The 27,655-nt window shown below is 32.2% G+C and overlaps 1 protein-coding gene across 6 annotated transcripts in view; it reads right to left on the bottom strand.

The window, feature by feature from the left end:
• Nucleotides 1-27,655, bottom strand: part of COL11A1 (collagen type XI alpha 1 chain) — a 197,539-nt gene that overhangs the window by 99,387 nt on the left and 70,497 nt on the right. For 3 of the 6 annotated variants that reach the window (XM_070608147.1, XM_070608146.1, XM_070608148.1), the window contains 21 exons: nt 26,998-27,252; nt 26,302-26,364; nt 24,781-24,822; nt 23,736-23,798; nt 23,005-23,079; nt 21,638-21,721; nt 19,510-19,566; nt 16,681-16,734; nt 14,118-14,171; nt 13,946-13,999; nt 13,720-13,773; nt 12,463-12,516; nt 12,298-12,342; nt 11,020-11,073; nt 10,532-10,576; nt 10,016-10,069; nt 9,504-9,548; nt 5,416-5,469; nt 4,243-4,287; nt 3,050-3,103; nt 2,923-2,967 (listed from right to left, as the gene is read on the bottom strand). In XM_070608147.1, the coding sequence (XP_070464248.1) occupies nt 2,923-2,967; nt 3,050-3,103; nt 4,243-4,287; nt 5,416-5,469; nt 9,504-9,548; nt 10,016-10,069; nt 10,532-10,576; nt 11,020-11,073; nt 12,298-12,342; nt 12,463-12,516; nt 13,720-13,773; nt 13,946-13,999; nt 14,118-14,171; nt 16,681-16,734; nt 19,510-19,566; nt 21,638-21,721; nt 23,005-23,079; nt 23,736-23,798; nt 24,781-24,822; nt 26,302-26,364; nt 26,998-27,252 (1,350 nt within the window). The remainder of the gene's footprint in view (nt 1-2,922; nt 2,968-3,049; nt 3,104-4,242; nt 4,288-5,415; nt 5,470-9,503; nt 9,549-10,015; nt 10,070-10,531; nt 10,577-11,019; nt 11,074-12,297; nt 12,343-12,462; nt 12,517-13,719; nt 13,774-13,945; nt 14,000-14,117; nt 14,172-16,680; nt 16,735-19,509; nt 19,567-21,637; nt 21,722-23,004; nt 23,080-23,735; nt 23,799-24,780; nt 24,823-26,301; nt 26,365-26,997; nt 27,253-27,655) is intronic. The other 3 variants (XM_070608150.1, XM_070608149.1, XM_070608151.1) reach the window with 1 other exon arrangement.

Raw genomic sequence — 27,655 nt, 5'->3', positions numbered from 1 at the left:
TTCGCAAGGTATGTTAAGGTCCTGAAAATATCATGTAATTATGAATATATACGACCTAAACCTGAAAAAGAGATCCAATCTGGTATCTTGCCTAAACCAAAGAATTCTGACGGGTCTAGAAGTTTCCTTTAAGACAAAAGCTTGATGTTTTCAACATTTTGGCCATAACGTAGCCTTGTGGAAGTAGGATTCTCTCTGTACAGAACGCAACTGGGCAAAAGCAGAGGCTTACAAGCTGAAAACGACCACTTAACTTCCCCTGGACTATTGTCTTCATTACCTTCTCCCTAGAGAGAAAGGTAATTACACAGTTGCCAAGTTTAGTTTAAAGAATACTTCACTCTATGCTTAAAAATCAGTAACAGTTTGGGGCTGGCCCCGTGGCCGAGTGGTTAAGTTCGCGCCCTCCGCTGCAGGCGGCCCAGTGTTTCGTTGGTTCGAATCCTGGGCGAGGACATGGCACTGCTCATCAAACCACCCTGAGGCAGCGTCCCACGTGCCACAACTAGAAGGACCCACAACGAAGAATATACAACTATGTACTAGGGGGCTTTGGGGAGAAAAAGGAAAAAAAAAAATCAGTAACAGTTTTTAGGATCTTTTCTAGGCAGAGTTTTTTTTCTAAGAGAGAACGTAGTGGACTAGATGCTATTTCCGTCACAGCTTTGTTTTCAATACATTCATAATAAAAGCAATAAATTAGATGACTCAAATTATTAGGTATATCCTTATTATAAGTGACAATTTTTAAACAAGTAATACTGTAAAGTTACTAAGCTTTCCAGTCCTAAAATTATCAGGTCTGAATTAATCTTTAAAAAAATAATAAAAAGGGAAACAATTTTAGAAGACATGCAAAAGAGGAATTGACCTATGCTACTTCATTTATTGGGCTATGTTACTTGAGGTTTAAGGAACAAATCTGAGTTTAAACAATGGAGAATTTTTAATCTAGTTAGGGTTAGGGAAGTAACTTACTATTTCACCTTTAGTAAACAATTAATGTTATATGTAAAAAGAACAAAGTTTCAATTTCTTTATCTCTTATGAGATGTGGTTGATTATAATACAAACTCAAAAAAGCAGAATATATAACGTATATTAAAATTCATTAGGATTTAATGACTCTTTCTAAAGTTGAAAATAGGGAGAATTCTTATCATTTGAAAAAAGTTTGCATTAACATTTACATTTATCTAAATCTAGATAAGTAATATACTACTAGTATAGTATATGGGATGAAAAAAAAGGTACAGCTGAAAAAAACCTTTGAGATTTTCAGGACTGTGTCTTCATTTTACAGATTTAAAATAAGGCTCAAGGAAAGTAAAGAAACTAAGTTTACATGTCTAGTTAGTAGGAGAACTAGAATCAGAACTCAGAGCTTTTAACTCCAAATTCAAAATGTTAGTTCTTTCCTTTTATATCTACTTGTTGCTTCTGAGACCATACATCACTCAAAACAACCAGTAATCTCGAATTGTTTCCTCATATAAGCAATATGAATTTATTTTTTTCCAGGGTAGGTTTCCCCTCACATATATCTCATCACATATAATTTTATTTACCTCTGTCTTTTTGTCTCTATCCCTCTTTCCAGGAAATTTACAGTTTCCCCACCCCAGTTAAAGACCCTTCTTTTAAACATCTCCTTCCCTAAAAATCCTTGATGGGGGCACTAATTCCAGAGAAAAAATTAGAATTGATATTTAAATGTCTTAACAAGAGAAATTCCAAAATGAGACAGTATTTATATTTTTGCGTAGGCAACCTGCAAATAATTACAAGTTCAACACTGTCCGATTCATCACGGTGCTCAGTTGTCAACTCAGTAAGACAACTATACCTTGAAGTTCATCTGTGATGATCAGTATCAGGATGAATTGGGATTCTCATCAAAGAAGCTAAGTTAATTTAAAAGGCATGACATTTTTAATACACTAGAACTGACAATATAGTTGCATATCTTGACAATGCTTCAGCATGTTACTTTTTAATTTTTTCAGAAAAATCAATTACGATGGATGTAAAAAGTCCATCCATCCCCGTTACCCATTCCTTACAGATATCAAATCTACTCAAGGTGCTTTTGATAACGTTATAACGATGGGAATAAACAGTTATCCTTGAAATAAACAGTTATATTCCATATTTTCTCAGCAAATCTACCAACATTTTATACCAAATCCTAGTTTTTTAAATGTAATACTGTAGTAAGAATTAATCCAGTACTGATTCTGAGTAATGCCATTCCATTTCAACTTAATCAATGAAGGACTTGGGTGCTGTACTCTTACATTGAACATTTATATGAAAAAAAAAAAACCCCTCAATTTCACGTTCTTTATCCAAAGATAAAATATAAATGCTGTATAAAACATTACACATTCTTTCATCCACCTCTGCCTGGTTTTAATCTTTATTTACTCCTCATTCACACTTTTGCTCTGCATGTGGTATCACTTCCTTTTCCCCGAATTGAGTTAAGGTACTTCTAACTTTCATGTTTTGTACTGCATTTCAGTTTATGAATTTTGGAGATTTTAGTAAAAGAAGAAAAAGGGAATAAACATTCTTCTGTTATGCATATAACAGGATATTGTACAACCACTGTAGCAAACCCTTTCATAAGACCAACTCTATGATTTACAAAAGTTAAATACGTGTAAGAAACTAAAGGATGCAAGATTAATTTTGTCTATGACTTACCTTTGCTTCTGTTCTATAATTTAGACCTCATCTCAGAATACAAAAATTTTTTCAAAAAAGTTTCCAAGATACAGAGTACAAAATTAGACTCACATTGTCTGGTATGTAAGTAATCACTCAATATCTTTGGGAAGTGAAATATCTGTTGAATAAACTTTAATTTCTTACAGAATTGATACATAGTTAAAATCATCTAGATAAATTATGTTTTACCTTTTCACCTTTAGAGCCCTTGAGACCTCTAACACCATCTGCTCCCTATGGAATAAATGAAAAGAATTAAACGACCATAATATTTTAAATTGAATTAAACAATGTGGGAAAAAAAAGTAACACTTACCTTTACTCCTCGGGGACCAGGGTAGCCAATAGGACCCTGTGGACCAGGAGGACCCTGAAAAAGACCCACTGCAATTTAGACATACAGTACCTTGAAAGTATTACTCATTCACACACTATAATTTTACCAAATAATCTACAAGGATATGATATTTTTCTACTATTGGTAGAGGTTTCTTGGGTAATTTATCATTTGTTTCTAATGTCAGATATGATGAAAAAATCATGTGACTAGCACTACCCTACTGCAAGCTTTGTACATGATATATTCATGTTGAAAGTAAGATAAATATTACAAGTATGTAACAAATGTAAATAATTATTAATAACTAATTTTCTAAACCTGAAAAAAATCTGATGTCCTCAATGTTTACAATAGACCCTTACAGATTAACCAATAAGATCAATAATTTCTAATAGAAAACTGGTATAATTCGCTCATCAAGAATATGATCAAAATTCTATATTTCCCACAGCTGGCTTCATTTTACTAGCCTAGCTAAAGGAAACAGTATGTCAAATAGACAATTTCTGTAGTAATGCTGACTATTTTAATAAGAAACCAAGACTAACAACTCTAACAAAAATGACCCTACGCCTGCATTGTAATCCAAAATAGTATTAACACTGAATAAGCTTTTATTCTGATATTTTATTTAGATAGTTTGATAATCATTGCTCTTACAATTCAATCTCCTCTTATTTAAAGGTTACCTGAAAGCAATAAGTGAAGATAAAATCTGAGTAACATAAATAGTTTAATGATATTCAGTAATTCTTCTAATTTCATTATTATCATTTACGGTCATTTATTCCACATATACTCCATATGCAGAATGTGGATTTATTTCTGACCATGAGAATATTTTTTAAAAAACAGAGAATGCAGTCTAATTTATAAAATTCCTAATACAAAATTAAAAGTTATCTATCTAAGACACACTTATTTGTAATATCCTAAACAAAAAATAACTATAGGGACACAATTTATATTTAAATGTTAGCAAAAATTCTTCAGAAAATAAAGACATATTTACAGGTTGAGATAAAGTATTTTCTGATAATTATTTTCTAATATTCATATCCCTAAGTGATCAATGGAAAAAAATATATGTCATAGAAATGATCAAAGTAAAGCATTTTTCTCCTAGAGATAAGGCGACAGGACATTTAAATGGACACTTTGTAACATACCAGAGCACCTTTTTCTCCAGACTGGCCTTCTTTTCCAGGATGACCCTATATTTAGCAAAAATATATATTGGTGAGATGCAATATTAATGGTGGTTTACAATACTATGAAATTGTTCCCTTTTTTCAGTCTATTGAGGTTTCACTCCTTATATTTCAGAACATATTGAACAGTTTGCATACTATACACAGCTTTAAACAACACTGGAAACTGTTGCATTTGGAAGAAAATATAATAAGCTTATATTGGATGGGTGTAAGTTTCATCAACTACATAATGTATTTGAGAGATCTTGGGAAAAGCACATAAAATAATATATACTACTATCCATCAACAATTCAACCTGTTTCAATTAAAGTCTTACAAAAACGTATTTCAATCTGACTTCTGTTTTGCACATTGATCAAATAATCGTACATGCCTCTTTAAAGGGGAACTAAGGCAAGTGGATGGGACATTTGAAAATATAACAAGATCAGAAATACTAATAGGGTTAATAATAAATTTACTGAGTCAGTAAATAAAAATGTACAGCTCCATCACAATTATAGCTCAATAAAAACAAGTAGAGGTAGGATAAAAAGATTTTGTATCCCAGCTCTGAGTAAGTAATTTCAAGAGGAAAAAAAAGCATAAGTAACAAATTTTAAAAAGAACAAGTGTAGAGATTACATTATTTACTGCTATGTCATAGGATATAATAAACACTGTTATATTTCAGGAGGAAATCCCTGAAGGCTTGAGGAATTTTCATGGAAGATCTGAGGAAATTTACGAATGAATGGTGAGGAATTTCACCTGGACTCTCAAGAAACATGTATTTTGTAAAGGAAGAGAGGACAGAAAAGGGCTTCCCATGAAAAAGAAGGAACACAGGGAAAGGTACAGCAGTGGAAAAGTTTAGAGCACGCTGAGAGAAAAGTGAGTGGTAGGAAAATATGAGCTTCTGGCCTAGAGTGACAGAATGAGTTTATCCAAAGACCACCGCAAGCTCGTTAAAGATTTTGCATTATGGAAGTGACATGATGAAATGGTATTTTAGAGAGATCAATGTTTAATTACTGGCTACATCTGCTTTTATTGCTGAATTAATAAAACCACGTATAAAACACATGTAAAATCTATTTTTGAAGATAATATATAGAAATGCTAATGACCAGGTAACTATTACTTACAGGAGGGCCATCAGCACCAGGAAGTCCCCCAAGCCCTGGTTTTCCTTGTGGTCCCTAATCAAATAGAGAAAGAGTACATTTTAGTTTAAAAAATGAAAATAATGAAAAGTCTGACACTGAATATAGGCATATACTACCAAAAAAATTCTTAATTTGGGTCACTGGCTTTTATCTAAAGCAACAAACATTTAAACATATTATGTAAAAGAAATGGTATATAGGGATAAAGGAAAACCAAATTTAACATACGTCAAAAATATGCTAGTTTTTGGCTACCTTAATAGTCCTAAATGTGTCTTTTTTAACTAATAAATTAGTTTTTGCATACCACAATAACCTAGAGCTTAGAGAATAAAAAGGAAAACAATATAGGTCAGAAATACATTCATTTATATCATTGAAGAAGCAAATATTGGGTATTTCCATCAATAATATTAAATGCCAATTCAAATAATTACATAGTAATGTTGATGAAACATCAGTTAACTACTAAAAATTTTAAGAAATAAAAGTTATAGTGTGACAATTATTCATAGGACACGAAAAAAATAAATTCAATACTTTGATGTAAAAACGACATCACCTAATATGCAATTAACAAATAGTTTGCAAAATACTATTTATTCAACAGATTGCTCTAATCTCTGTTTACCCCAGAGGGTTTCAAATCTCATTTGCGTTGACCATCGCTAAGGCTGGAACACAGTAAGAATGTCTACTGCAAAAGTAGACCCTTTCTTGGGAGAAAAATAGGCATTCTACTAAGAATAATTAAGTTTATCAAGTCCCAGAGCCCAAGCCATTCTTGCTTACTGGTCAAGTTATTAGCCAGGATTTAGAAGCAATCGAAAGGGCAAGATTACAGCAAGAATCCTAGACTGTGGACACAGTTTAGGGGTTTTCTATGCTCAGAGAGTATTTAGGAAAAGCATTCTAATCATGGAGACTGACAGTACAGAGTTTTACAAGAAAGCCTCACTTAAATCACTATGGAACAACGACAAAAAATAAAGATAACATTTAATTTGAACAATTTAGATTTATAACTGAGGTTAACTGCATTTAATTTAAAGAATTTAAAAGTTTCAATCCCCTTCACCACTCTGCAAGTCACATTCAGTCAAGTAATCTGACATATGTTTACAAAACAGTTTGTAATCATGATAAAACACTAAGTTTTTAATGGCGATATTATGCCAGTCACTTAAATTTTCTTTTGTTATCAAGGCAATGGTCTTAAAAACAAAATGTAGAGTAATAATGCAGAACTATTCCATTAACTATTATTATCAGTAGATCTGATATTTCTATGACAATGACTTTGTGGGCAGTACTACATGGATTTTTTGTTCTTGCTATATATTTAAGAATAGATTAGAAATATCACAACTCTTTTACTATAAGGTGATTTTTTAAGTCAAGTTAAAATCAACCCATCTCTTTTAGAATGGAAGCTCTGTAAACTTTTATCTGCTTGCTTAACTGCCTGCTATTTCCCTGGAGAGGTGAGAATAAAGTACAATGAATGAATGTCATCTTCTTAGACTTTAATAAAATAGTTAAAATTTATTGTGTTTCTATGCCCTATGTTAAGCAATACATATATATATACACACATATATTTATATGAATAGAATCCATTTTAACATTTTAAGTCTCAAACAATTCCACGTAATATTATTATCTAAGAGTTTGGGTAAGTTAACCAATATTAATACGTGACAGAGTTACAATATGAATGAACCCAACCATATCCATGTCTTCAAAGTCCTTGCCTTTAACTAATATTTATTTTGTGTCTTTCTATTTCATACTTAGCTCATAAAGTTATACAATACTATTTGTTTTCTGTAAAGCAATTAATATATGAGTAATGTAAATTATGAAATCATAAATTAAATCACAGGACGTATTCAGTATCTTTGTTATCAAAATGTCAGAAAAACAAGTATAGCTGTCATCCATTTTAGTTAACTTAAACTTTACAAAATATTTTATCACAAATATATTAACTAATATTTAACTATATAATATATAACCGATATAATAACAAGACAAAAATGTAAAAGTTGTTGGTAACTAAAAATATAAGGCATTATTTAAATTATATTTAGTTGTTAGATTATACCATAATCCAATTGAAAACACTATTCACCAAGTTTTGGGAGACAAGGCTCTTGAACCAGAATAAACAGATCACAGTATATCATAAAGAAAATAAAAGAATATAGATACAATAAAATATATACCATAGGTGCAATATAAATAAAACATGTTTCCTTCATGTTCTTGAATTTCTTTCTCCTTTTGATGGAAAGAGACTATCCTTGAACCAACAAGTTGGATATGGGAAGAGTAGAGAAAGAAGCATCTCTCTTCTTACCACAAGAAGTGCAGTGAACCAGGTCCTATATTTTACCTTTGCTTTAACAAATGGAATTCAAATATACTAATTTTCCTTAACAGCAAATTCCTCTTAGGAATCTAGTGCATAGATAATTAAATCATGGTAGAAAATTTAATAGGCACATGTCTCAAGTGCAATTTATTACAAATATAGTATGGTTATGATGAGCTACTCTAAAATGTAAGAGTGGCACAAATTAAAATCTCTGATCTAAAATAAGGATTTAAAACCCCTTTGGGACCTAATATCTTAAATTCATAAGCCATTTTCCAGTAGCACTCTAATTTTGTAAGCATATAGAAATATGCATAGAAAAAAGTACTTTAAAAACCACTTAAATTTGATATGTTAACTCTTAGACCTTAATAATAAGATAAATAACTTAACTAGAACATTACCAAAGGATTTGAATATATGTTTTACTAAAGAAGATATAGAAATGGACAATAAGCACATGAAAAGATGTCCAACATCACTAATGATTAGGGAAATGCAAGCTAATATCAGAATGGGATACCATTTCACACCAAGAAGAACGACCATAATCAAAACGAGAAACAATAACCAGCATTAGCGAGGATCTGAAGAAACTACAATCTTACAGTGCTGATAGGAATGGAATATGTTACAACCACTTTGGAAAACAGTTGGGAAACTTCTTAAAAAGTTAAACATAGATTTGCCATGTAACCCAGCAATTCCACTTATAAATATCTACCAAAAAGAAATGAAAACATGTCTACACAAACACTTGTATGCAAATATTCCAGGCAGCACTATTCATAATTGCCAAAAATGTGTAAATAACTCATATGTCCCTCAACTGCTGAACATATAAACAAAATGGGGTATGTTCAATCGATGGAATACTATTTAGCAATAAAAAGGAGCAAAGTACTGATGCATACTACAACATAGATAAACCTTAAAAACGTTATGCCAAATGAAAGAAGCCAGACATGAATGTCACATATTATATTCATTTCATATGATTAAATTCATATATTAAGTTCAGTCATATATTTCATTCATATGAAATGCTCAGAAAAGGGAAATCTATAGAGACAGAGAGCAGATTAGTAGTTGTCTTGAGCTGTGGGAAGATGGGGGAGTGCAAATACTGCTCTGTAAGTACAGGGGCAGGAAATATTACTCAGAGAATCTGGCAGATGAGATCAGGGAAAAAGATACCTCTTTAATTAAAGATTTATTCCTGTTTTGACCTAGACATTGAGTTATTAGCAAGAACATCATTTCCCATTTACACATGAGAAATGGTGGTAATGATAACTCACAATTTTCCCTTAATCAGATCATCCTAGAAACGCTTTGTCACAAGCAGACCTAATTACATTTTCTAAATAATGAGAAATAAAAGGAGAAGCAAAATAAAGAGAAAACTCACTTATACCAGTATGTTTCTGAAATTAATATAGCTGAGAATGTCACATTTGGAAGCTATCCAAATGGAAACTCGGTGAAAATTTTATCATTTACAGTTCAGAGATGTATTAATGACTTCTCCTCACAGTGTACTCTCATAGTTTAACTCCAGATTAATTCCTCATGCACTGAGCCATCTAGACATCTTAGCAAAAACAGAAGGCGGGCCTTACACCTGCCTAAGGTTGAAAACCCAAACTTGTTCATCAGACATTGCTAGAACAACAGGGTAACTTACTTTTTCACCAGGAGGACCAATTGGACCTTGTGGACCAGGAAGACCCTATTTTAAAAGAATTAATTTCATCCATCAGGAATCACATCACAAGAATACATTTTTAAAATAGTAAATTATTAGGCCTCTATTTCATATGAAATGAGTTACAAGAATCTCTCTCTATATAAATCCCTTGCATTCCCCATAAAATTTTGGAACCCTATGAGTTTTACACAAGCTACCCTTTTGGCAATGGGACTGTAATGTGATCCTATTCAGAACCCTCCTGAAGGTGTGGCTATTAGTCCTGACATTTCATGAACAGTGAATGACTCATTTTTTCTTGGAAGAGAGGGGCCTCTGCAAATTTGCTCAAATTAAAAAGAAAAAAAGGGGAGAGGAAAGAAGTATCTACCTGAATTTACACTGGAAACATATTTAGCCCTACATAGAAAATTTTGAGGCTGTTAATTTTCTAGTAAAAAGATACCGTCTTACCCCATCTCAAAGGAGCTGTGATGGCTTAGACTTACCTGAGGTCCTGGATTCCCTTGCTGCCCTGGAGGTCCAGGCTCCCCTTGGGGACCCTGCCACAGGAAAATATAAAGAGCCTTTAGTAGAGCTATTTTGCACAATAGGCTTTTTCTTCTCAATTGAAAAACAGTCCCCAAATTCCCTATAGAGAATCTAGAAAATCCAGCAAAATATTAATAGTAGCAGAAGCTAATATACTTAGCAAAATGTTGTAAGAAATCTTTATTTTCGATTTAGCAACAAAAGTGGTTTGTTAGGGGCCGGGCTGGTGGCACAGTGGCTGAAGTGCAGTGTGCACTACTTCAGCAGCCTGGGTTCATGGGTTCAGAACCCCGCGCATGGACCTATACCACTCATCAAGCCATGCTGTGGTAGCAACCCACATGCAAAACAGAGGCAGATCGGCACAGTCGTTAGCTCAGGACCATGCTTCCTCATCAAAAAAAAAAAAAACAAATGGTTTGTTACTACCCAACTGGCAGAAATGAGTTATTTTATGGATATTTTCTACATACCATGTTCCCTTTTGGTCCCGGGGGGCCATCTACACCGGCAATACCCTTCAGTGAAGAAAAAAATATGTATGGATGTTTACAAGTTCAGATGCTACAACAGAAAATCAAAAAGACTACTCTAAGAGCATGATAACTACTAGCCTAGACTGACTAAAAATCATTTTAGGGTTTAATGGAAATGACGAAAAAGGCAAGGTCTATACTCTCCTATCCATGTTCACATTAAAGATAACCTAGCAGCATTTTCCACTGTGTGCTGGGAATTTGATATGAAACAATAATACAGATAAACTAAAAGGAAGAGAAAAGAAAGAAGGGGATGGAATGCGGAAGGATCAGTTAAACTGATAAGCACCATGATTAGGTCTTAGAATAACAAGGCAGTAAACACTTGGCTATTTACTAAAAGCTTCCACAGCTTTCCAGCTTTGAAGAGTCTGGCAACAAATCTTCCCTGGAAAATCCTGAATGTCCCCAGCAATACGTACAGGCTGCCCTGTAGGTCCTGGAGTTCCCCTTGGTCCCAGCAAGCCTCGTGGACCCTAAGAGGAAAAAAATGCACATGCTCAAAAGAAATGCTTTCAAAACACGCCTCCTTCCTTTAAAGAAATTGCAATGTAATGTTCAGAATAAAAATGTTTGCACATCTTCCCTTAATACACCAAAAGTGATGCTTAAAATTCTATTTTTCTATAACCCAAATATCTAGAGTTTATACTGATTGAAAAGCCAAAATGGATAAGCCAGTCTTTAGTACAGAAATTGCTTTTCTTTGATTCTATAAATTTACATATGAATCTCTTGGGAAATTTTAAAAATAGGAAATATTTTAATACTTTAAGTAAGTCACTTTTGTGTCATTTTCTGATTTGAATGGCAACACTGAATCTTATTAAATCTTATTACGCAATCAGGTGGACTACACAAATGGAAAAGTCATGCCTCTCATTTATTTTATGTTTAGGTAAATTCCATCTTGAGAGAATATTCTACTGAGGGAAAGAAACAAGTAGCTGGATAACTATATATGCAGATTATAGAAACCATTTTCTTTAATGATTTTTAAAAATTCTTATTTAAACTTAATTGCTTTCTTCTCTTCTTCATCTTCCCCCTCCTCCATCTGTTCCTCCTCCTTTTCCTTCTTTTGAAAAGTCAATACGATAATTTCCTGTCTCTCATATTCACTTGAGTTATTATGCCTTTGAGTTGACAGCTTCCACATTGGGGCAAAATAAGACTGAAATTAGGAGGCTGGCTTCTGGCCTAGTTCTTTGATGCACTAACTTTGGGTAAACATTCCTAATTCAGTTTCCTCATTTTGTAAAATTCAGTGGGAAAAAAATGATATAATCTAGCACATTTTTACCCTTACAAACTATATTTACTAATAAGCTCCTCATTCTTTTGTTTCTTCTGGTAATAAAATCCATTTATCCTAAATACATAAATAGATTCTGGAGCTATTGATGATGTTAAAAAATGAAACAAAACAAAGAAATGGAAACAAAAGCTGGTAAGGTTTTTTGACTGAGAAGATGTTATACTCAACATTTTTTCCTCTCAATTGTCTAAGACTTTCTCTATAACAAAAGAAGAGCTCTATGTATCCTTTCTAAAATTGTTTTCACATAACAATTGCTGGTTAGCTTAGGTAAGATTCCAATAGTCACCTGAGTTTATTATTGACTTTATTTGTGTAACACCAATTACAATTCCCCCAATACAGGATATTATTTTTTTTAAAAAGAAAGAAAGTTGCTTACAGCTTCACCTGGAAGACCCCTTGGTCCAATTTCTCCATCTTCTCCCTGTTGTTGACAAAATGAATGGGAAGGTAAAGCAATTAGACCACATATCATTTCAACATAATTTTGTTCTCCTACGTTTTAATTTCAAATATTTCTTAAAAGAAATGAAGTTTAATATACCCTCATTCCATCTTCACCAGGAGGACCAGGAGGACCTTGGGGACCTCGTTCACCCTATTAAATACATACAAATATTATTAAAATATGAAATAAATTAGAATGTTCAGAAGTCTGTCTTACATCCACCCTACTGAATATAACAACATTTGGCATGAAAAACTAAGGCTTTATTTATCCTCTACAGAACACTTCAGAGATAAATCATAATTTTACATTAACTGGCTTTACATATGGTGTGCTAGGAAAAACGTTTCCTGAATTTTAAAAACAAAAAAGTTTAAATAAAATATGTAAAATAATTTTTAGACATTTAGTTATTGCAAGCTAGCCCATTTAGAAAATTATTTTGCTGAAGATGGTTTTAACCATGGATACATTTTTTAATTTAATTTAATTTAATTTTAATTTTTCTGCTTCTAAAATAATTCGTATTACATTCGCACAACTCTAGAAGACTAAAGGAATTTTGGATTTTTTAAGAAACAAAATTATATGTTTCTTTTAACATGTGGTAGGCATACACTAAATACCTTACAAGACACCCATAGGGTTCTCTTTTTTTAAATTTTACATTCTCCAATTTACCTAAAGTTTGTCCTACATTCACTCTTCACTTCTGAGAAGAAAAATGTGAAGATAAAATGAAGAAAAGAAAATGCTGATCTTTTACTGAGAGAGTGCCTCTTTGCTTAATGTCCCACTATTAATATCTACTGGATCGCCATAGCAAATAGTAAGCTCTTACGTTGGATTGCAAACTCATATTATTGCAAAGAACAAGCTTATGGTGTCTCTATCTACCAGAACCATCTAATTTAGCATAATAAATTACAGTGGCCAGTATATATATTATACTGCCTACAGATGTCTTCTTTTGAGTTTATTTCCACATACAAAATCTAAGAGGAAAATTTTGGCAATTATCAAAAAATTACAGGCAAAATTAAATCTCCACATTTGTTCTTCAATAAATATGTTATTTTCCATATACTTGTACATAAATTCCACCTCAAGTTATGTTTGCATAAAGTGAGTATTTTAATGCATGAAAAATATTAAAGAATTTATATTGATATCACATGCGTAATTCTACTTACCTGTTTTCAAGTGTCTAGTAGATGTAATAATTTACTAAATGGATTCACAAATATTTAAATTATTTTTTCTTCTGATTTCCTAAAATGTATCAATTCTAAAATATTTCATGATATTCCTGTACTATCCCTGCATAAAAAGTAATAGAATGGTATATCTTACCCTGTGACCTTTGTCACCTGGAAGACCTGGAAGTCCATCAAATCCTCGATCCCCCTGCGAAATCATCATCATCATTATCATCATCATCACATTCCCAGCCTAATTCTGTACTGTAATTTGAATGTGAAATATTCTTTCATATCAAGAAACTTTATTTTAAAATATAAAATTTTCAGGGGTGAGCTGACATACAAGATATGAAAATACAAACACATGAGCTGCTGACCTTCGCCCCAGGTTCTCCTGGCATTCCTCTTCCTCCATCAGCACCTGGACGACCCTGATAATGCCAAGAACATCACTAAGCCAAAGGGAATCCTACTAGCACAGACTAAAAAAAACCAAGGTAATGGTTGATTTCAGATGCCCTCAAAATACAAAGTGAAAACCAAGCATACCCTTTTTCCAGGTTTTCCTGTTGGACCAGGCGGACCTTGGACACCACGAGGGCCCTATATCAAAATAACATAATTAATCCACTTTATAGAATTCATGATCAATAAACTTAATCACATTGAGAGAGGTGGTTTTCAAAATTTATATCCTCCTAGCTTTACCTTCGTCATTTTAATAAAAGAAAAGTATTTCTTATGTAAAAATTCAGATAAAGTGGTAGACAAGAGAATCAATTTTTCTAAATGGCTTCTTGCAAAAAAAGTCATATTATTTTATTAAGTTTTTATAGACATGCGATTACAGTTAAACAAAAGAAATGCAAAGTGATATTCTAAACTTAAAAAGAAATCCTCAATTACTCCTTTTATTCTCAAAACCTTGGGGTTTTACATTTTTTTGACTGAAAACACTCAACCATCTGTTTCATTCCTCTACTCTTTGCAATCCCTTTTCCTTCACCTTTCTCTTCATGCTATGTAGAGCCTCTCCTACATATTGATTCTTTTATAGCATTTATCACACTGAATTATAATTGCCATTTTTCATAGTTAAATCTCCCATTAAATTGTTAACTGTTGCGGTTTTGGACCAAATCTGTCTTTTCCTCCATTATACTCCTATAACTTAGCACAGTGGCTGGTACATATTTCTTTCAATCATCTAGAAAATGTTGGAGGATGACTTGACAATCCCTCATAAAAATTATTGACTGGCACCATGCCATGTCGGATTAAAGGTTAAGGATTTTCCATGTTTTTCCTTGAAGCAGTACTATATAATGTTATGTCTATATATAATGTCTTATGTGGGGATTGATACACAACTTTCAAAAATAAAATTATAAAACTAATAATAGATCAAATGTAGTTCCAGTATAAACATTATATACACCTGTAAATTTAATTAACTATACCTTTTTTAAGTTAATTTATACAGCACGCATAGAATGAATGTGGTAGAAAATGTAATACACATTTGAAATTACAAATAAATTTTATAATCACTGTAAAATGACTGTAGAAACATGAAATTGAGGTTGTCTAATAATTAGAGATCAAAAGAATATAGCTTTTTAAAGAAATTATTGTAGTGGGAGGACCCTGTACCCTAGCTGGAAGGCAAGGGGCAATAATAACAGGACAAAACTTAGGTTTTAGTGAAAATCATTCTTCATTTGATATTGCATCTCTTTGGACTTAAGGAGTGAAGGAAAACTGCAAAATCCATGAAAACGACTGCAGCATGTTTTCAGATTGATCTCTTTTGTAAAGAGCTAAGTTTGATCAAAAAGTTCATAAACTTTACAAAAGATTAAACTCCTTAGATTTTCATGTAGTGCCATTTCAATATTTTTATGCCATTCTCAGTTAAGCCGTAAATGCTTGCCATCCCTTTACGGCAATATTAACCAAGCATGAAAAAGAAGGCTGCCACACTCTAAATCATCCAAATACTTTTCTCAATTTTCTTTGGATTTGTTTCTCATTTCAAAATAAACGTGGCACAAGGGAATACTACTCAGCAACAAAAGGAAATGACTACTGATGCGCTCGTCAACAGTGATGAATCTCAAAGTCATTACGCTGAGTGAAAGAAGTCAGTCTCAAAAAGTTACATAATGCGTGAGTGATTTCATTTATTTGGTATTCCTGAAAAGACGAAACTGCAGTGATGAAGAACAGGTCAGTGGTTGTCAGGCATTAGGGATCAGGGGAGGATGTGACCATAAAGTGGTGGCACCAGGAAATGGTTTGGGGTTACAGAACTCTTCTCTATTCTGACGATTGTGGCAGTGGTTACAAAGAAAATATAGAGGTGTTGAAATTCAACTTTACCTTGCAATAATTTTAAAATAAAATTAATTTAAAAAGAAGAAAAAAAATTAGTGGGTAGCCACTTGAGAGCTCCTGCAGCCCAATCTGAATTGGTATTTATTGAACACAACAAGAAGCATTTTCATTTAAAAATGAATGCATTTAAAAAATACAACACTTTTTGTCTTTCTGTTTCCTAGTTAAGCATATTTCATAATGTGCTCCTATTGAATGTCTCCATCTACTTATTATCATTAAAGAAAAATAATATTTTTAATTTCACACCATGTAAATATAGTCTAAAAGCTTTTTATAATCTTCCACTCAGATGTTCTCAGCTTTTCTTAATTTCTGCAGCTCTACAAAGGGTTTGAAGTTAGCTTTTTTTAAGCATCTTAGATATCCTTTCTGAGAGAATATTCTAGATTTACTCTCCACAGAAAACATAGTGGGTTTGAGGCAGGGCCACTATAAGCACAGGTGTAATAGTTCTGCTCTGTACAATCTCAAGCCAATTTAATATTCTGAAGGCCTATTACGATCAAACCTTTTCTCATCCTAGCTTATTATCTTCTTTTAATATTGTTTAAATTAATCAAGTTACTGGCCACTAAGGATTTTTCAGTTAAAAGAAGTGATGTGAGCTTAAAGATAATGTAAGTAATTTTTTTACTCAGAAAACAGATGGCAGACACTTCAATTATCCTACTAGACAAAATAAAGTCAAAATTAAAATAGATGATTTTTTTACCTGAGGACCTGGATCACCACTCTCACCTTTGGCTCCAGATGAACCAGGCCCGCCCTGCAGAGAAAAAGTGAGGGTATAATCATTTAATTTAGTAATTCCCTAACCACTTTCATCTTACCATTTTCACTTGAAATAGCTAAACATTATTCAAAATATATTTCCTCAACTGAGTATGATTTTATTAATTAATGCAATAAAATTTTCAAGTCCTTTGATTGAAACACATCTCTCCTCAGACTTTATTTGTATTCGTGTGAACTACATTTAAAAGTCTGTATTTTATGCATAGTGACACAGAAGCCAGTTTCATGAAATCACACTGACTTTTCCTTTAATGTGTGTACCATCAGAGCCCTGCCGATGAGACAGAAGGCATGATTTATCATTACGCTGTGGTGCAGTACTAGAGGCAACACGTTTTCACTGAATCAGGCATACACTGAATGCACTTTTGCAGCAAGGACTTGGCAAAAGATTATTGCTTTTATACTCAGAAATTTATCAGACACTGAATCTTATAGCATTAAAATGTCAAGAACAGATGCTATTACTATCATTATAATTGTCCTGAAATAATATCAAAGCATTTTTTCCCAGATTGGTCTGGTTTTTCCCACAAGAATAAGTCCTTGTGATAAACGCCTCCTAGGAACATTTACATAATTCAAAAAGTGCAACAAAAACATGGCACGTTGACTAGGAAAAGTATAAAATTACTTTATAAAAGTGTTGTGAGTTTTAAAAATAAATACTAGGCCATTCATCCCCTTAAAAAGCTTTAGAATATTAAAACTAAACATGGCGACAACACTTCATACTGAAGAAGTATACTTTGTATGTTTAAGAAGTTTCTGATTTATTTACATTAATACATATTCAACTAAATAGTTCATTGAATCAAAGTACAAAAAGATTGAAATTATGCTAAGTCTGAAAATGCTAGATATCTATAGCCTCCTGGTAGCTCCAAAGTAAAATAACTATTAATGTGATGCCCAAGATATATGACAAGTCAAGTAATATGAATATTCTAATATTGAAAATTATAAGAATGATGACTTTCGAGTTTCTAATTAAGAATTCTTGCAACTAAATTTCTTCATGAGAAAAACTGGGGTTCTACATTAAATCAGATTATTAGTCACCGAACTGAATGCTATTATAGGACAGTCAATTTATTTTTAATTAATTTACTGCATTATATCCTCTATATATAACCTCTACTCAACAAATTATAATTACTTTGCCCAAACACTTATTCTAATACTCATCATGAAATAATTGACAGTAACAGGTTAGGAAAGAAAGCACAGCATTTTCTACATTTCCTGCATATTTTATAACATAGACTTTTATTTATGTATAAAGGCAATTGGAAAAGCAATTGAATAAAGGAATTTTTCATTGGAAGAACGTACACATTTAAGTCTTAAAATATTGATGTACACTTTGTTTTCTTAATATTTTAATGTATAAAATACTTTTAGACTCTAGAACTAACAGAAATTTGAAAGTCTGTAATAATTCGATGCTTTGGAATAAAGGATAATAGAAGAGAAAATGATAAAGAGAAACAATATGATTCTTTTCTCTCAATACCTACCTTCAGTATTTAAGGAAGCTAAAACTTTCCATAACAAAAACTTAAGTAGTAAATTAATTAATCTTGGATATGACACTGAGAATGTGTACACGGTTGTCAGTGTTTTCTCTTTGCTAACACACTGTGAATCACAGGCTTTTAATGATTGCGTGGTGAAAACAGGAGCTGCTAGTGTAACATGCTTTCACTGATTCCACTCATCAAGGCCCTTACCCTCTACAGTTCCACTAGGCTTGTGTTTGTCAGGAAGATAAGTAGGAAAATTCCTTTGGAAAATACAGTTTTAGAGATCCAAATTTGAATAACATAGTTTGCTATGAGTGTCTACAAAGTAAATCAAAGATAAGATTTTAAAGTTCAAAGTAACAATTTCTATAAATGCCATTATTTCAATAAAGCATATTGAAAATATAAAAAACATCATACGAAAGTACAGCATAAGCACTCTTTATATTGAAAAAGCAAACATTTAAAATAGAAATTACTTATTCTATTAATTATAAAATCAATGAGAACCCAGGTTTGAATCCTTGTGGTCTTTTTTCTTAAGAAAAAAGTATGATTTGAAAAGAATCTCTATATTTTTTGTGAATTGGTACTACTTAACATTTGGTAAGTTTCAAAATATTTGAAGATATTTTTTAAAGATATTGGAATATATCAGTTTATTAGGAAGCTTGTAAGGAAAAATAAAACCATTATTTTCCAAGTCCTTAAAAGACAAAATAATTTTTCTACCATCTGAAGCACTTTGTGGAATCCTGAAGGCAACGTGAAGTTTAAGCCAAGTATCCTGCTTGCTCCTAAGACTGTGAAATAATTTTCACTGGCTTCAAATATTTTTTCTTTTTTAGTAAAATTTTGTTTAACATAAAATTAAATCTCAAGAATTTAATGAAAAATTGAATTTTAGCAACTCTAAACATTATAACATTATAAACAAATAAATTATATTTATAGTTTGAGAAATCAATAGCCAAATACATGACTCAATTACATTTTTCATTGTATTTACTGGATTTGAAAACTCTTCATTGAAATCTTTTCATCAAAATTTACTGAGGACTGAATTGAAACAGATTTTTTAATGGAAACAAAATCAACCATAAGCAGGTATGTGTAGCCTATTTTGACCAACCAGAGACATAAACAATGCCCGGCTAAAGTAGCACAGGGAACCACTAATATGAAAATTTAAACACACAGTCTCTTATTGGGTAACCTACCACAGGACCTGGTCTTCCAGTTAGGCCCATTGGGCCAGGTGGACCTCTCAGAGCAATCTAGAAAATAAAATATATCAAGCTCAGGAATGTTCCTCCGGACAAGCATACGAAACCACAATATTCATTTGCATAAGCTATTAAGGAAGTAATAGATGATCAACACAATTATAATAGCTACATGCTAGAAAGAGCGCCCGATTGCTGAAGAGCTGTAAGTTTCTGGAATGATAAATTACCTAAATAAGGATGAGACATTTTTTAAACTGTTGTAACTCCTATACAATCTTGCACCATATATTATTATGATTTATTCAATGATAAAAGTTAAAACGGATTTTAGAATAAGAAATCTAGTATCTGATAATTTTCTACTCTGAAGTGTACTTCAGAATAATATATAGACTTATCTTAAATATGCAGACGCAATTCTCATTGAAAGTACTTTTAGAGGTGAATAATTTGAGGTGCTTTAAATAAAAATATTCTAACAATATTTTAGGTAAAACTTTGACAAGTAAAGCAGGCTAGCAAAATGGATCAGAAAGTGTTATGATATAACAGTTCTTTTAACAAATCACAAATTAAGGCTATATAGAAAAGTACATTTATTGTATATAATCATACGCATGATAGACTGATTACATGCACTATTGTTACTATGAATATTAGAAATGTGAAATTAGCATACTTAAAAAGCTGGAACAAGTAGAGTACAAAGGATAAATATCTGATAGATGTTAAATTAGCGTGGTGTGCCATTTTTGAATATTAGTGATTCCAAAAGACGAAAACTTAGATTATCAAAACAAGATGACAAAAATAATACTGTAATAGAAATAATACATAAAATCATATTAGAAAAGTGCATGAGATGAAAACAATAGGATCTCCAAAGTTTCACTACTGACTCACCATGAGATTTTTGACAATACACTTCTTAATCCTTGAGATCTAAATATCTGAAAAATTGGAATTATAATGCTTGCTACCTATTTCCAAGTAGGTCAAGTGGACTAGTAAATGAGGAATTTGCTAAAAATAATATACTTTATAAGATGAATTGAGGGAATCAATAGTAAATTATTTTAAGTATTTTTAAAGTTGGATTATGCTAATTTCTAATAATCAAATATTTAAATGTTTCATTATCTTTATATATGATTAGCCAAATAATGGTATCTTTTCAAACTAATAGTTTTAGGAAATATATAAAGTATATTGTATTGATGGTGAATTACAAACTTCATTCATGTTTTCAGAAATTTTATACATTCATAAATTCATGATGATAAATAAAAAGTTATTGTAGAAATGATTTATATTGCTTAGAAAGTGGTAGCCATATCTATACCAACCATAAGCCCTCAATTTCCTTTTTTCTTACAAAAACCCCCAAAAATCTGTACTATGAATAAAAATATTATATCACTCCCAACTCTTTCCTGGTCTATTTTTTAAATTTCTTTATGCATATTTTAATTGCAAGGAAGCAAATTTAAAAAATAAATATATATTTTATAAGTATACAAATAGTGGAAGCTTTCAGTTGACAAAGGATTATAAACTGAATGGATTTTGTAAAAATATTATAGATTATAATGCTTAGAGTTTAGAATACATATTTTAAGATTTCTTTCCTATACAAGAATGTCTTAATTTTATGGATTACTTCGGATATCTTAAATAATCTAGATGATTAGGAGGAATAATTTTATTTCAACTTTATTCTCTTACTTGAATTCATTAATCATTGACTTATGCCTCAGCAGGGAAAACTGGATGTGAAAGATAGAGAGTGCCAGGTATACATCCATCAACACTTTTTGAAAAAAAAAAAAAGAAAATCTGTTTGATATCGTACATGTGTTTGCTAGAATTATATATGGCAATACTGCAAGGGTCAGTTATTTAACTGTAATATTCAATTAAATAAAATATTCCTACTGGAAAAATAAATATAATCTTAGCGGTTTTTCCATCTAAATTCAATATACTACTCAGAAGTATTTTGTTTGTAATAGTACCATCTTCCATACACGTAATACACACATGCACACACACACACACACACACACACACACTTTGACATGGAATCAGGTTATGGGAATATGTGTTTATCCTTTCGTACCCGAGCCTGCTGAAGAATGGCCTGAGCCTGAGCTTCCTGAGCAGAGATGGTTGGTCCTTTGGAACCATCGCCACCATAACGAAACTAAGAAGAGATAACATAAAGAAATTCAAAATTAGGCTTTGACAAATAGGTGCCTTAATTACTAGATAAAATCACTTAAAATGGTGGGATTTTACAAAAGTCTAAGGTAACTCTGCCATAATCATGACACCTCGATTTATTTTTAATTCTCCTTCTGCCCATTATGGAAGTTCTCTAGACTACATTTTACCATTTGTAGAAGAGACTAGAGACTCCATTCCAATTTTAAACTCTATAATCTCTGAAAACTCTGGAATAAGCCATCATGCATTTTTATATCTGCACAAATGCTACCCATTCTATTCATTTGTAAAAATTCCAAATTGTACTGAGTTCAGTGTTGGTTATAAATCAATTGCTATTTTGTTGAGCAAACCTTTTGGAATCTCTATGAATACAGAGGAAATGTTCCTGGAGATACATTTGTTTTGTTTACCCTTCTTAAATAATTAAACTAGAGGGCTGACCTCGTGGCCAAGTGGTTAAGTTCACTCAGTCAGCTGCAGGCGGCCCAGTGTTTCATTGGTTCGAACCCTGGGCGTGGACATGGCACTGCTCATCAAGCCACGCTGAGGCAGTGTCCCACATGCCACAACTAGAAGGACACACAACGAAGAATATACAACTATGTACTGGGGGGCTTTGAGGAGAAAAAGGGGAAAAAAATAATAAAATCTTAAAAAAAAAAACAAAACCTAGAAAACTGACCTTTCCTAAAATCCCTCCATGAAATTCTAAAGCTGCAATTTACTTTTAATTCAAAATGGAGCACGAGTCAATTTATCACTCTCTAATTATTACTTGAAACTTTGTTTATTATACTAAAATGGAAAAAAAAATCAGCTTTTTCCCAGAGAACTAGGGCAACCAGCTTTAAAAAGGAATTGTATGGTAAAGCAAATAATTTTGGAGCAATGAATAATAACACTACAGATATATCTTCTTTAAAAAGTACCAATTATAGTTTATATGGTGGTAAATAGTATATTAATCTTACGTTTAATAACACATGAAATGCATGTTAGTCACTGACTCAGGATAAAGCACATGATTGGAAATATTAAGAAAATCTCTAAACTTTGTTGCTAAAAGTGTAATCAAATAATGAGACCTTAGTTCTAATTCAGAGATTGATATTTATCAGAATTTTGTGTAGTAAAATTTCCCATAATTTCCGAGATACTTGATTTTAAGCATCTCCACCTCATGTAATAGTTTTTTCTTGATTTCTCTGTAATATGGTTCAACATAAAGTCATCTTTAGAACAGTAAAAAAAAAATACCGGTAACATTAGCATGGTACCAGGAGGACCAGGTAAACCATCAGCCCCTGGTAAGCCAGGACGTCCTGGGGGACCCTAGGAAAGTAAATGAAATTGTAAAAATAAGTAAGTAAATAAAATAATCAAATTTATTAGAAATAGAATAACTTTTAATAACAAATCTTCATTATCTAATTTGCATTTGTTCTCTTCTTGGTTAATCTCCCTTTAATAATTACTCCTAGAAAGGATTATGATTCATGGCAATAGTTTTACATGATTTTAATAATGCATAAAGTTAATGGTTACTCAAGGATGGAGAAAAAAAGAGAAAGATATTTTACAAGAACAGTTTGGACAGATTTAACACAAATTGTCTATTTCACCATGTGACCCAAGACTTGATCTTCAAATTAAAATTCAGGCTTATTAAATCATTCTATCAGTATCCAACTCAATACCCATAGGAGTCCCTGGAAAAATATGTCTGGAATTCAAATTGAAGAGCTGAATCTAATGTAATGAGTTCATATCACCAGGGGAATTCATCGAAAATAAAGTGGATTTTTACTGATTATAACATAGATAAATGTACATTCTTTACCCTCACTTTTAAAATTATAGTTAGAAAAGTCAACCAAAATGTTGCACAACATTGAATTCATAGACTTCCCCCTGGTGAGAAGAATAACATATTAAACTTCTTCCAACCTATGTTACATTCTTTTGCTATGAGGTGTCCCTTCACTTACCCTCTCGCCAGGGTCACCAGGGGGTCCAGTGGGGCCTTGTAGACCTGGAGGACCCATAAGACCCTGCAGAGAAACAAACCATGATCTGAGTCAGATTCCTAATCTCATTAGTATTCAGGCAAATTCATCCTACTAAAATCAAAGAAGATCTCATTTATGTTTATTTCATAAATATAAACTTGTCTCCCAAACAATTGCCCTATTTATCTTCCTATGAAAAGACAATATATAGGGACCCCTTTGTAGCTAGTTCAACAATTCCTCTCTGAAGCTGCTCTCAGGATGGAGGCAGACATTCCAAAAAACAGGAAAGGAGTGCATGCCAATGTAAAGTCCCTGAGGTAGAAGTTGGTTCCCAGGTCAGTGCAGAAACGGTATACTCAAGCAATTAGACCTCAAAAATGTGATAGCAAAGTTGAAATATAGAAACCATTTAGCTTGGAGGCATTTTTACATTTTCTTTTATGGGTAAAAATATTTAATGGCATCAGTATCACATACTTATATCAGATGACAAGAATTTAATTAATTCCACAAAAGACAGAAGATTTCTAACAAAATCAGATCAGTACAACAACCTGAAAATAAAGACACACTGAGTGACATCAGCCTCACTAGGAAATGACAATGGAAGCTGACAGGTAATCACTCCATTCAGAAGCACAGATAAGGTAGCTAAAATCTACTTAGAATTCTCAATTTCATTCACTGAGATATATCTATACCTCTTTAATAAAAATGAGAAGGGCTCTTTCTTTCATAACTTTTAGGTAGAATGTTGAAAATGTGGTTAGACGAGGTGGAGATATTCAAGCAACAAAAATATTTAAAGCAAAATTTAATTCCACTGCTCTCAAAAGAATGGCATTTGGATAGCCAAATCAGAAAGCAATTCAAGGCCACTAGATCCTTTAAACAAATGATTACCTCTATAATTCAATACTTAAGTTAGTCTAAAATAAATAAATTCAATAATGTAATAGAAATCTTATATCTCATTATAATAAAAAATCAAGGCGAAAATAATCTTAAGACATTTACATACCGCAGGTCCTGCTGGCCCTGGTGGTCCTTCAATAAGCATTCCCTATATTAAAAAAAGATAGACAATCATTAGTATGGAAACTAGTAATCCCTAACCTCTTATTTAAGCGGCTTTAAGAAAGCAGCACATCATTGCATTTTCAAAAGTGAATTCTCTATTCCTACCATATAAAACCAATTACAAACATTTTTGCATGGGTAAGAGAGGAAATTCAAAATGATAGAAGACATAGTCCTTGTCCTCAGAGAATCTGTGAACCAATTAGAAAGGAAATAAATGTTCAGATAAGTAATATTGCAAGAAGAATATGCTAAGTGCTCCCAAGAAGGGCAAAACAAAGACATTTGACCAGATTTTCCCTAACACCCAGAATAAAGCCTGGCACAAAGCAGGAACATCATAAAAATTTGCTGTGTGAATGAAAGAACAGAAGTAAGTGGCATCTAAGCACTTTAATTCAGGGAAAGGGAAGAAAAGTGAAGGCAAAAGAATTGGTGATAAATATGGGATAAGGTCTTAAATAGACAAGAGAGTAGAGTACTATTTTAGCATAAGAAATCAGTTGTCAAATGTTTATGATTCCACTGCAGCTTTGCACTGCTGAAAATTGTTTTGTCATTTAAAAAGTGGGTGTAAATTTTCATAACTAAGGCAAATTCATTCTGAAAAAATATTTTTAAAGTCTTTGATGAATATATGGCACACAGATTTTAGCATAACGGAGTAGATAGTCAACAATGTCCTTATACACTTATCTTTTTAATCTTTATCTTGCTCCACATTTTTTTTAAAAACTTTTATGTCTTTTCAATTTCTGGAATGATCTTCATGATCTTGAGGCAAACAGTTATACACATAACCTTTAGTTCTACTACAATGGTTTTCCCAAGTTGCTGATTAGGAAGAACAATAGTAAAATTGCTTCCAGCAAGAATTTGCTGATTACCAATATCTTGAGTAGTAATAATGTAAACGTAAATTTTAAAAATCACTTTTGGAGCCACTTGGAGCTTTTATTTGACGGAAGAAAAGAAAGTGAATTTAAAAAACATATATTTTCATATTATTACATGATGTTATTTAGATACAAAACAAATAGTGTCTATGTCAAAAAATGCATTTCTAACAATGTCAAGTATTAGAAATTGGAAGAAAAATTGCTGGATTGGAAACTAGAAGAGAAAAAGTCTGGTTATATCTCAATTACCAAACATTTGAACCTCAGGAAGGTTACTTAGATCTTCAAGTTCCTTAGCTACAAAAGGAGAGAACCAAACTAGACAAATTTCCGCTACTTTCAAATTCCAAAATTCCATCTCTCTCTATTTTTCGGTTTACTGAAACTCCACTTGCCAGAGATGGTCTTACTAACTCATTACTTGTGGCAAATTATGAAGGGGAAGACAATAAAATTTTCAATGGTAATACATGAGCATACATAATAATTGAAGGTGATGATGGCTCATAATATAAATTAAATAATTGTACCAGCCTTTACAATGTGTTCACACCAGTACTTACAGGTTCAACTACTGCTGGTTCCCCTTTCTGTCCTTTTTCTCCATATGCACCATGGCCATTTATCTGTTGAGTGAAAAATCCAAACAGCCTGTCTTTAAGTAAATAAGGCAATTTAAATATTTGTTTAATGGAAATGTAATCACCTAAGTGCATTTAAAACAACCTACGAAAATATGCTTTTTAAAACAGAAACTAAGTATTAAAGGTTTAAGTATTGAAAATACAAAAAGGAAAGCATAATGAACACTAATACTGAATCTTGCATGAGATTGAACAATTGCTTCCTAAAGACATTATGGAAAGATAAAGACATCTGTAGACTTCAATTATTATTCCAAGGCATTAAGCAAAAAGTGTCAGCAAATTAAATTTGACAAAATAGTCTAAAAATCAGAAATTACACTTACTACTCAGAATCATAATGACTATATTTTACTCTCATCAATGACAAGAAAATTTGGATAGAATTCTATTCAAGATTATACTTTCAAATGAAGACTCCAATAGTGTGCCCAGAAATCTAACTGCTGAAGATTCCCGTGAGGAAGAGTCTATCAAGGTTTCCTAGTAGTGATAAAACTCATAATTTATATAAAAACACAACCTGTATTTTAAGCCTGAAAAGACACCAAGATGAACACGAAAATACTTCAAAAAATAAGACATACAGTGACACAAAGCGTAATACTGACTTACGCTTGTTTCTGTGATATCAGTTTCTGCTGGAACACCTGGACCAAATTCTTCATTAGTGGGGCCTGTTGGTTTATCTTCATATTCTTTATATTCATAAAAATCATATTCGCCTAAATCTCCATCTACCGGAAGATCAGAGTCCCTGCCGTCTATTCCTTTATTTTCATATAGTGTATCCTCGGCATTTTTCCTCTGGGAGTCATAATCCTCTCCAGTTAGATATTCTTCAGTAAATACTTCTTCAACTGGATTTGGCTATTAATTTAAGTTGCAAGGAATTGGAGAACACGAAGTTTACTATTAGTAAAGCAAGGTAAGCATTTGCAATTACAGTTCGATGGCACGTGACGGGAAGCGATTGGAGGGCTACTCAAGCAAGTCTGAAGGCCTGGTAAGACAGCCTTTCAGTATCATTGAAAGAAATATTTTTGTACACTGGCATGCACAAAGAAATATTGCTTTCAAAGCACTTTTCCCAATAAACTGCAAATATTCACATAGAGTCAACATGTGTATTTGCTTGTTCCATTGAAAAAGTTTGTTAGTCAATTTGATATTTACTTTAGAGTTTAAGATCTGACTAATAAAATATGCATATAGTTAAAGCATTGCATAATTTTCAAATCTCATAGAATATCATTATGAAATACAATTGCTA

The sequence above is a fragment of the Equus przewalskii genome, unplaced genomic scaffold (genome assembly GCF_037783145.1).
Source record: "Equus przewalskii isolate Varuska unplaced genomic scaffold, EquPr2 ChrUn-13, whole genome shotgun sequence".
In the NCBI taxonomy this organism is placed as follows: domain Eukaryota; kingdom Metazoa; phylum Chordata; class Mammalia; order Perissodactyla; family Equidae; genus Equus; species Equus przewalskii.
This window is presented reverse-complemented; position numbering and strand designations above follow the sequence as displayed.